The sequence below is a fragment of the Micromys minutus genome, assembly GCF_963924665.1.
Source record: "Micromys minutus genome assembly, chromosome: 21".
Taxonomy (NCBI): domain Eukaryota; kingdom Metazoa; phylum Chordata; class Mammalia; order Rodentia; family Muridae; genus Micromys; species Micromys minutus.
Genome location: NC_137956.1, coordinates 10,634,770 through 10,647,025, shown reverse-complemented (window position 1 = coordinate 10,647,025; position 12,256 = coordinate 10,634,770). Strand labels below are relative to the sequence as shown.

The 12,256-nt window shown below is 37.7% G+C and overlaps 1 protein-coding gene across 31 annotated transcripts in view; it reads left to right on the top strand.

Annotated features, from left to right (window-relative positions):
- Positions 1-12,256, top strand: part of MLIP (muscular LMNA interacting protein) — a 254,915-nt gene that overhangs the window by 145,506 nt on the left and 97,153 nt on the right. For 25 of the 31 annotated variants that reach the window (XM_080934382.1, XM_080934393.1, XM_080934374.1 and 22 more), the window contains one exon: positions 156-227. The exons of the other annotated variants lie outside the window; for them this stretch is intronic. In XM_080934382.1, the coding sequence (XP_080790508.1) occupies positions 156-227 (72 nt within the window). The remainder of the gene's footprint in view (positions 1-155; positions 228-12,256) is intronic. 31 annotated transcript variants of the gene reach the window in all.

Genomic DNA, 12,256 nt, shown 5'->3' with positions numbered 1-12,256 from the left:
GATAGACTAATTTTTCTTTGTCTTAAATATGTTGTAGAAAATAACCCCTTTCTTCATCTAATAATGCATCATTTAACTTGATAGAGCTGCCTACAGTTATGCCTTATTCTTCTCCCTTTTCATCTTCATTCTTGCTTTCTGGTTATCCATTCTAGCAATACAAGACCAAGTCAAGCTACAAGGCTTTTGCAGCAATACCTACAAACACATTGCTCTTGGAACAGAAGGTCAGTGTGGTTTTCAAAGCAGAGTGACAGTTGTGTTTCTAGTATTCAGTTTTGTTAAATGCATAAAACTTCTCCTGAGAATATGTATGTTCTCTAGTTATTTTACTTAAATTAAATGTGTTCCTAGTTTAGGATAGTATGAGAAGAGCATCTTGGTTAGCATAATGGCTGACATCCTTGTGATCACTAGGGGTTAAGTATGATCTCTGTGATGTCTTGCCCACTCTCTAGCAGACTTGGATAATTGAATCAGACTTCAAAGGATTCCCCTTGTATGGAAATTTAAAATCTGTTATGTTTAAGAGTTTCTATCTCTGTTTGCATAAACCAAAGTCAATGGAATGTAATGGGAATATATGCACAGCTGGCTACCTTGTTCATTACTGATCACTATTTGATTACTATCAGCTTACATGACCATGTTATGAGCATACCCAGCTATAATACTTGAATATCTACTGTAGCAATGCAGATTCTACCACCAGTGGAATCTCTTCATCCATGCCTGTCAACTACTGGTCCTATCCTTCTTCCTTCTGATTAGCATGAAGATCGGCGATAACTCCTAATGACAAAATAGCTTTCATATAGATCTATGTAGTTTTACTTTGCTTTTAAACATTGCCAGTTATAAAATTATAGGATGATCTATATTTTAATAAGTTAATTACATATGTGTAAGTAAAATCACATGAAGAATTCACATCAGAATTAAAGTGAAATTGTTCACCAAGCATGGGAAATTGTAGACTTCATATGTTATTTTATGATGATTTATTTAGGATATTTAACAGTTATAGTTAAACGTTTTTTAAACATGGCTAATGATAGTACTTCAAATACTGTCACAGTCATTTGTCAAATGTTAACTGGTTGTCTTCCAGATGGAATTTTGATAACAAGCTTATGAATCTCCACCCTTATTCTCTCATAATGATGTAGAAATTGAAGCCTTTGTCTGATAGATAAAAAGTAGAAACTGTGTGGGCAATATTTAGTAGCATAAGGTCAACATTAAATGGGTAACATTTCTGGTAGCCTGTGTTTGTGGTGGTCTAAAGTCTTAGTTCTGCATTGATCTACATGGCCGTCTGCCGGAGAAACAGCTGAGTGTCAGTTTCTAGCTCCTTTCTCAACTTTCTACCTTTTATACCCTGATAAAAGTTAAGGTAGAATTGAAGTATCAGAGTGAATGGGAAGACCCATTTTCTTCCTATCGAGAGTGATCATGATAGTGTTTAGGGACATAGACCACCTGCCAGTTTCAGGTGGCTATCTCTGAAATCTGAGCACAAGCATCTACCTTCAGAGATGTGAGAGAGATTTTTCCAGGCAGCGAGGCAAAGAAGACACACAGCCTGCTGTCTCCTCTGATATATAGTCCCTGGGAGTATGAGGTGCTGCATTCTACTATGTTAACTTTCTATGCAGAAAAATGATAGTTAATACTATCTGGAAGTCTTTGAGATATGGCTTCAATTTATATTTATTTTAAAACCCCTAACTTTCTAGTTTCCTTTTCAACAAATGAACTATTTAATAGGAACTATAATCCATTGTATATTAAAGATGAAACAAATTAATTTAACTTCTAGTTCTATCACAAACCTATTTCACAAAAGTGTGTGAGAGATATTGATGCAATTTCTGCAGTTCATATGTGACAGATTTTGTTTTGTTTATTTTAAATACACTATTATGTAAGAAAATTAATATCTTGTTCTGGATAATTAAAATTAACATCTTATTTTGGATATTTTGAAATGATGGGATATAAATGTCATGATTTATGATTTAAAATAATGCTTCTCTAACAAAGACTAGATTATTTTATAAACAAACACTGCTGTAGTCATTTGGCCAAGTTGAATTGTTCTAGACCATAGATAGATATTTGGCCTCCTCAAAAGCCATGAATGAAATGAGAATGATTTTATTTTCCAATAATTTGTATAATTCAACATATAAATTTTTGAAAGATACCAATGACTTCTTAAGTGTTGGTCCCTAGTTTTTTTCTTGACTTTCATACTTTGATAAAAGTAACAATAGGATTAAAGTATCAGAGTTTATGCTTCATATGAATGAAGGGCAGCATCTTCTTCCCTTCATCAAAAGCATCCCCCAGGATCAGCAACAAAGTATTCACAGTGTACCCTCTATAACACTCACTGGCCATCTTCTAATTTTCACCTGCAAGGGACTTGATAGCTTTGAAATAAAAGAACCTTGACAATGAATGAAAAGAATGACCTGGCTTCCTCTGAGCCTTTCTCCAGCATTGTCTCTCTCAGAGATAGGGCCAGCCAAGACATATAGAAATGCAAAATGACCACATCTTTCAACAGCAGAAAAAAAAAAAAAAAAAAAAAAAAAAAAGAGCAGGGAATTTGTAATTTTACACATTTCTATTAATTTTTCTTATCGCATGTTCCAAATATGAAAATTACTTTTAAATATTAAAAGCCTTATTTCTCCTTTTCTACCTATTTTTCTTTCCTATTTTGCCTCTTCCTTTGTGTCTTTCTTTCCGTTCAGTGACACTGGGGACTGAATCAGAGCCTCATCCATGCTAGACAAGTATCGATCATTAAGCTATAGCCTCACTACAAGAAACTTTTTAATGTAAAGTCATGCTCATTTCTGATAACCTTTTAAAATGACACTGTACTGCTATTTTCAGTGTTGTAGTTTTTCAGAAGTAAATCTGATAGCTTAGTCCTTTGAACTCAACTGTTCATATAGCATAATTCATCATGTTATTGGAGTCAAAGGGATTTACTTCTGAATTAAGTGAGAATATTAAATACTTAACATTTAGAAACTCATTTATTTTGGAAAGAATCAGTAATTTGGAGTTAAAAAAAAGTCTGTGTGCTCCATTCACATGCATATTTGTGTATCATATGTGTGCCTAATTCCAGGACAAAGAATTAGGTCTGCTGAAGCTGGAGTTGCAGATGGTTGTAAGCCATGTGTGTTCAGGAAATTAAATCCCCTGGTCCTATGAAGCAACAGTCAATGCTGTTAACCACTGAGCTAGTTGTCTACCTCAGTGGTTCACAATGACTGGTCATGACCCCCTTTGATAGTTGCATATCAGATATATTGCATATCAGGTATTTATATTATAATTCCTAATAGTAACAAAATTACAGTTATGAATTTGCAATGAAATAATTTTATGGTTGTGTGTCATCACAACTTGAGAAAATACATTAAAGTGCTGCAGCATTAGGAAGGTTGAAAACCTCTGTTCTAGCTCCTAGAATATATTGAATATATTTTTAAATTTTAATACAATATATTTTGACCCATATTCATCTCTGCTACTTCTTTTAAGTCAATAGTTCTCAACTCATTGGTCACAACTCCTTTGGAAAACCTCTATCTCCAAAAAATATTTATATTATGATTCATAACAATAGCATTACTACAGTTATAGAGTAGTAAAGACAATAATTTTATGTTGGTGATCACCAAAGCATGAGGAACTGTATTAAAGGGTCACAGCATTAGGAAGGTTGAGAACCACTGCTCTAATGTCTTCCAGACTCACATCCCCTCTTCCCCTAAATTTTGTTGTTCACATGCTTCTGGCATGGTCTTATGCCCGTTTGCATTCAACGAAGCAAGGCCAACCTACCAGGGGCTTAATCCTAAAAAAAAATGACTCATTTTCTTAAAGCAGCAATCAACTCTCAACACCACAGTGGGGTTCATAGGCTGCTTTTCTCCCTCTGAAATACTACCTGCCTTGACCTTCTGAAGGTCTTGGGCTTGATAACACAAATGTTGTTCATTCAGGAATCTCTTCATGTCCAGAAGACACTATTTCTTGTGGTCCTTCCTGACCTCCCCTACCTCTGCCTTGATCCCTGGTCCTCAGTGAGAGGATGCCTACTATAGCTGTCCCATTTTGGTGGAGCATCCTACAGAAATTTATTCTCTTTGACAAGTAGTAAGTTTCTGTGTAAATCTCTATTCACTGCACAACCAAACTTCTCTAATAAGTTCTGAGAGCAACACTAATCTATGGGGATAAAGACACATTTAGAGGACAATTTGGCACTATGTATATTTAGCAGAATAGTAGTAACAAGTTGGGTCTAGGCCAAATTTTATAGTATCAAGTATCTATTTCCTCCCATGGAATGGGCCTCAAATCCAATCAGAAAGTGATTGGCTATCCTAATAATAGTCATATCACTATTGTCTCTTGAGGATATTTTGGTATGCCATTAGGCATTAGTTATTATAGCTCATAGACTTCAGAGCTGGGAAAGACTGTTAATAATCTGCCGCTCTCTAGCAGCCTAAAGAGCTACTACTTTGAAAATTATATAGTACTTTGAAAATTATCAAGCGTCTTTTATCAATACCTACTTTTTTATGTCCCATGACCAAAGTGGATAATATTGTTAGCAATAGGATCTTACCTTCATGTACTGGAGGGTGACTGTCTTCAGGTTTCTATTGCTGTGAAAAGACCAAGGACTGTCACAACTCTCGTAAAGAAAAACATTTAATTGTGTCTGGCTTACAGTTTCAGAGGTTTAGTTAATTTTTATCATGACAAGAAGTATGCAGCATGCCTGTAGGCATGATTGTGGAGAAGGAGGTGAGGGTTTTATATCTTGATTTGCAGGTAGCAGAAGAAGACCGCGAGCTACACTAGGTGTAGAACATAGGAGACTTCAAAGCCTGCCCCCACAGTGACACACTTCTTTCAACAAGACCACACCTACTCCAACAAGGCCACAGGTCCTAATAGTGCTTTTCCCTGTGAACCAGGCATTGAGACATATGAGTCTTTGGGGCCATTTCTATTCAAACCATCATAGTGACCAAGGGCAACAAAATGACTTTCATTGTTTGATGGTCTTTAGCACTACTCCAAAAACTCAAAGGAAGGAATTCCACAGCTGCCATCTTTTTATTTGGCAACCTGTGACTTCTGGGTTGAAAATTGTCCTCTGTATAGAATAATTTCGATTAAAATATTTTATATTCATATAGAAAAACTGTATATACACATATATAGTATTTATATATGGAATATTCTTAATCATGGAAGTTTGTTTTAATTCCTTACTATCATAGAGAACACAACTGAAAGGTTGATCTCCTTACCGTACTTTTTAAGAAGCTATGCTAAGGATTGCCTTGGCAATAGAACTTCCATATAGAACTCAAGTCTTACATGGCTCAGCAGTTAAGCCTCTCTCAAGACACATTACATGCGCAGTATGTTTCTGTGCCTGGAACAGTGTATAGTTGGCAAATAGAATTACTTTTTAAAAATAAAGCTATTTTTAAAAACAAGATTTTCAGCAAGTTAGAACTCATCTGTCCTTTGTAATGAGATGTTAAGCTATCAGTAAATTATGGGATTGGCTTCAGCTCTCTTACTTCTAGACAAACATATAATTTTTAAAAGGACATACTTTGTTTGAAGGTAACATAAGGTTTGTCTTGTCTGTATCAGTTGATCTTCATGTGGGTCCCCTAACAATTGGCTATCTCAGACCCTGCCATTGTATCTCCTTCCCCAAGCCTGACTGCCTGGTCTAGCCTCAGTGGGAGGAGATGTGTTTAGTCCAACTGCTACTTGATATCTCAGGGAAAGGTGGTACCCAAGGGAGAGTTTCTCCTTTTATTGAAGAGAAAGGGAGGAAATAATTGGGGGATGGGTTTTTGAGGGTAGGAGGAGAGAAAGAAGGAGGGGCCGCAATCAGGATATAAAGTGAATAAATACATAAATTAATGAAAGACCATTAAATTTATACCATATTCCATTTAAGCTTTCTTTTTCTTATGAACATTTATGAAGAAAACATTTTTACCTTAATTTTATTTTTCACCGTGGCTTAATAGGAAAAATTATTGTAAGGCCCTTTTTAGTGAGTTAACTTCAGCTTCTTTAGTTTAGGTTCCAATTAGTAATCATTTTTCTCTGTCATATGTGAGCATGGAATACCAATACATATGCTACCTGATACAGACTTGGTTTATTTTCCCATAGCAGAAGGATACAAGATAGCTGAAGAGCACAATGAAAACCATCGTATAAAAGTAGTCAGACAAAAAGAAAAAAGAGTAAGGTAGAGATTTAGTTTATTCTGTTAGCAAATCAGTTTATCTTGTCTGTTTAATATTTTAAACCATGGGTTTCTAACTATAATCTGATTACATATCTTGAGTGAATGTTTTTAAATTTTCTGTGGTTCAAAAACAATCTAGTTTTTAATTTGGGACATGACCTACACTACAGAGACATCAACTAATATCCCTAATATCCCCTTTTCTTAAATTAATGAAGAGATGTCCGAGACTCAAATCTGCACTAACTGGTTATACTCAGGTGCTTTCAGACATGCATTCGTTTACAGTGCTTGTGACTTATGTACTTGTTGTTTTCAGTATTTTTACACCTCCACAACACACTCACACACCCACACACCCACACACCTACACATACCCACACACCCACACACACTCACACATACACACACATACTCACACATCCACACACACTCACACACCCACACACACTCACACACCCCCACCCCCACACACTCATACACACACACTCACACACATACACACACACCCATTCACACACACCCATTCACACACACACTCACATACACACACCCCATGCACACTCACACCCACCCACACACACACACCCCACACACACACCCACACACTAACTCTCTCTCTCACTCTCTCTCTCTCTCTCTCACACACACACACCACACACACTCACACACACACACACACACACACAATACTCAGTTCATTTAATGTCACTAGTGTGTATATGTTGTCAAGAAGAACCATTTGGTGTTTGTAATTCTTTTAAGGTTGAGGCCTCTTGAGATTTCCTGTTTTCATGTTTGTATGCCTTTTGGTATCATCCTTGTTTGGATTTTGATTAAGCAGCCATGTTAGTTAAATGCCACAGGTGTAACTCCTCTGACATTTCTAGCAGTCTCACAGAAAACTCTCATGGTCCTTCTAGCCTTCTCTTCTGTAAAGATCGCTGAGCCTTAAGGTATAGGAGTTGTGTGACAGCTGTGTCAGTTGGAACTGGAATTTGTAAAGCTGTGGTTTTCTGTAATGCTGTGTCTGTTGCAAAGGCAATTTTCCTTGAGAGGTGAAAGGTGCGGGGTGAGGGGTGAGGGGTGAAGGGTGAGGGGTGAGAGGTAAGAGGTGATCTTTGGTGTAAGGATAGATATGTGGAATGCAGGTAGGGCTTATGCATGCTCAGTAAAATGATAGTCATCGGTTTTCTTTTGAAAACTATAAAATATAAAACTTTACTATTTATGGATAGTTGGCAAGATTTTAGTACCAAGCATGCATTTCCTATTGTTTACTTGGCCTTCAATCAAATTAAAGACCTGTTTTTTACTACTAAGCTATACATGCTACTACTATACCCTTAAAGTTATTGCTACCTATTGAACATTGCTGTGGTTCATAGGGGTCACAGCTGGGTTGATTGCTTCCCTTCTTTGGTAGCTTTCCTTGTCCCTTATGGTATAATAAATGCTAGTCTTCTGGAAGGAGACTTCCAGATTAGATCCAGCTCAGGTTTCTGACCCCTGTGTCCAAAATGCATGGTACACTAGGCAGTAGAGACTTTCCTTTCATCTGTGGGAGACAAACAAAGGCAGTAGTACCAATGCACTATAATGTTATAGGAGTCTCTTGGACAATCCTAAGCAGCAACTCAAACGCGGGATCATCATCTGTGGTGTTTGGATATTTGTTTGATAGTGTATGGTTCCTGGGGGAAGGATTGTTAGCCCAGATGGCAGAAATGAATTTAAACATGTATATGTACACACCAGCTTTTGTGTATTACCACTATTGGTCTGTAGATAGTGAATGGTGTGATTCCTTGTAAGTTTTCAGATGTCCTCACTGCCATTTTACCCTCCTCCTTTCTTCTTTGGTTGTCCCCTTATTATTAATCGCAGACACCCTGTTCTTCACATTTCACATGCTTGGATCACTTAAACCTTCTAGTCTGCTCTTAGTGGCTGTTTCACTTTCATACCTGGGAAATAGTCTCTTGTCACTTTCTGGGTTTCTGCAGTTGCTCCGGATTATACACTCACATCTGAAGATGTGGAGCTAGGACCCTAAGGTGGCAGAGAAAGGCGGCCCTTGTCATTCGGCGTTTATGTCATCTCACTCACTAAGATCGTCACTTTAGTTCACTCACTTACCTGAAATTTTCATAATTTTGTCTTTCTTCATAGCCTAATAATATTCCATTGTGTAAATATACCACATTTCCATTACCTGTTCATCAGTTGAAAGACATTTGGAGCAGCAATGACCACCAAGGATGAGCTAGTATCTGTGGGGTGAAATGGTGAGCCCTTTGGGCAAATGCCAAGGAGTGTTACAGTTTGGTAATATGTAAATTTGTCTTGAACTTTTTAAGAATTCCTGACATTGATTTTCAGAGTGGCTGGAACAGGTAGCACTCCTCTGAACAGGAAATGGCAATGTGCTCTTTCCCATATATCCTCTTTAGCATGGCACTGTTTCGTTCATCTTCACAACAGAGTAAGACAAACATCTCAAACATGTTTGGATGTGTAATTCCCTAATTGCTAGGGATGCTGGAAATACTTTGAGATAATTTATGCTTACCGCTTTTTTTGGTATTCTTGGAATTACTTGTCAGATGTGAAACTGGCAAAAAATTCTCTCCCAGTCTATGGATTGCTTCATCACTTGATATATTGATGAGTTTCTTCAGCTCCTCAGAAGTCTTTCAGGTCTAGGAAGCTCCATTTTCCATTTGTGATTCGAGCACAATAATGGAAAGAGGTGGGGTTAGTGAACACCCCTGTCTTTTTTATAATTCCAATAAAATTCCTTCAGATTTTTCTCCATTTTGATGATAATGGCTGTGGGTTTCTTGCATACAGCTTTCACTATATTGAGACATGTTCCTGCTAGTCCCACTCTTCAGATATTTGTCACAAAAAGCAGATTGGATTTTGCCAAAAGCTTTTTCTGCACTTATTGACAGGATCCTGTGAGTTTTCTGTCTTTAGGTCTGTATATTAAATAGTTTATCTTATTTATTGATTTGCATATGTTGAATCATCTGTGCATCTCAGGTATAAAGGCAACTTGATCATCGTGGATACATTTTTTTTTTGATATGTATCTGTATTTGAGTTTTAAATGTTTTTTGAGTATTTTTAAACCTATGTTCAGCAGAGATATTGGCCTGTAGCTTTTTGTTGTTGTTCCTGTTGTTGTTGTGTCTTTTTCTGTTTTTGGTGTTGAGCTTCATCAAAGTGGCTGGATATAAAATTAACTCAAACAAATCAGTAGCCTTCCTCTACTCAAAGGACAAACATGCTGAGAAAGAAACTAGGGAAAATATAGCCTTCACTTGTTTGTAGTCCCAGGGTGTGGTCTGTTTTGGAAAAGCTTCCATGTGCAGCCTTGTCTACTCCCTGATTTTAGTGGGATTGCTTCAAGTTTCCCACCATTTAGTTTGATGTTGGCTACTGATTTGCTATATATTGATTTTAGTATGCTTAAGTATGAACCTTGAGTTCCTGACCTTTCCAAGACTTTTAGCATGAAGGGGTATTGAATTTTGTCAAATGCTTTTTCAGCATCTAAAGAGATGATCATGTGGTTTATTTTTTCTTTGAGTTTGTTTATATAGTAGCTTACATTGATGGATTTTTGTATGTTGAACCATCCTTGCATCGCTGGGATGACGACTACTTGATCATGGTGAATGATCTGTAGAATCTGTCTTATTAAGTAGCAGTAACCAAATAATGCTACTGAAATTGATCCTTTTGGTGGCATGCATTTCTTGCCACCTGCCCCAAAGAAAACACTAACACCCAACCTTTGTACTTTTATGTCTTAAACAGCTCAATGGCTGGGCCACTTCCTAACCTCCACACTGCTGATCCACCCCTCCCCCTATGCCTGAGTTGGTCACTTAATATTCTGTATTCCATCTTTGCTGCTGGAGATCCAAATGTGCATTGCTCTTGGGCCACAATCCCTGACATCTACAGGACAGCTATGCTCTCTGTCTTTTGCACATCACAGGCCTGCTCTCTCTTTTCTTTCCCAGCACAGTGGCTCTTTCTCTTCCTGCTCCTTTCTCCATTACTTATCTGGAAAATCTAAAAGTCCTGCTTCTACCTTCCTGTTCAGCCATTGGCCACCAGCAACTTTATTTACCAATCAAAACCAACCGGGGGCAAGGTCCCCCAGTGTCTTACTTGCTGGACACTGCAAACAGGTTTTGGGGGTGATAATATGAGCATGAGAATTCGAGCAGCTACGCATTGATTGTACTTTTACTGAATAATTACAGAAGGTCTTCTGCTAGGAGGGAAGTTATTTTAGTCTTGGTGAAATTTAGCAACTGGACAGTGCAGTTGTGAGAGCTTCTGTCTTGAGAACTCAAAAGTGTGATACATATTTTTATCATCTTCACAAATCAGGAAAGAATTCGGTGTTCAGAGAAGCTTCATAAACCCTCCCAGAGTAGTTCTACTACGATGTGTGATTAAACTGGAGCTCAGACTTGATCCAATCTCTCCCAGACTTGTTCTGATTAATTCCCAGCAATAAGAGCAGACATACTCATTGAAATCCTGAGCAAGAGGTAATGAGTTTGGATTCTTTTTTATAGTACTTTTATCATTAGTTGCTAAAATGTATTTATAGTCTCATAAAATGAGAATGACATAATATTTTTCCTTTATGAGAAAATATTCGAGGGAATTGGAAACAATTTAACTTCAAGAAGAATTGAATAAGCCAGGGCTCACAAACATCCCGATTCCTTCTGATGCAGAGAGAAGCAAGGCATAGTACATGGATAAAATCACTGTCTGGAGGTGAGATCAATCTCCAGATGCTTTTACTGGAAGAAAAGAGCATAGCCCTCTTTGCTCTCTGAGAACTCCCGGTGTACCCTCCTGGGCCTATGTGTCAGGCTTACCTCTGGTCAATGTGCAAAAGCTCCTGTGGAGCTGATCTTCAAGCACTGCCTTTCTGGGCAGATTCTGATTCCCTCTGACAGAGACCTGGCCCTTACTGTGGGCCTGACAGAAAACTTTTCCACAAGCACTGCCAAGCACTCTCTGCACTCTGGGTACTCAGGGCACAACCTCACCAGGCCTGTGCACCAGGTTCTTTGCGGGTCCAGGTGGAAAAAAAAAAACATGATATAATATTCATAAGATCAAAACTCAAGTGACACCAGATGCTGGCAAGTATGTGGAGAAAAAGGAACAATTCTCCATTGTTGGTGTGATGGAAGCTGGTACAACCACTCTGGAAATCAGTGGACATAGTACTACCTGAAAACCCAGCAATACAGTGGTATTTTTTGGGCATATACCCAAAAGTTTTCCAACATATAACAAGGACACATGCTTCACCATATTCATAGCAGCCTTATTTACAATAACCGGAAGCTGGAAAGAATCCAGATGGCCTTCAACAGAGAAATGGATACAGAAATTGTGGTACATATACACAATGGAGTACTACTCAGCTATTAGAAACAATGACTTTATGAAATTTATAGGCAAATGGTTGGAACCAGACATTATCATCCTGAGTGAGTTAACCCAGTCACAAAAGAACTCACATGGTGTACACTAACTGATAAGCAGATACTAGCCCCCCAAAGCTCTGAATATCCAAGAAACCATTCACAGATCGTATGAGTCTCAAAAAGAAAGAAGGCCAGAATGTAAAATGCCTCAGTTCTTCTTAGAAGGGAGAACAAAACACTCCTGAGAAGAAATACAAGGTCAAATAGAGGAGCAGGGATTGAAGAAAAAGATCATTCAGAGATTGCCTCACCAGGTGAACCACTCCATATGCAGACACTAAACCCAAGCACTATTGCTGATGCCAAGAAGTGCCTTTCTTTCTTTCTTTCTTTCTTTCTTTCTTTCTTTCTTTCTTTCTTTCTTTCTTTCTTTCTTTATTTCTTTCTT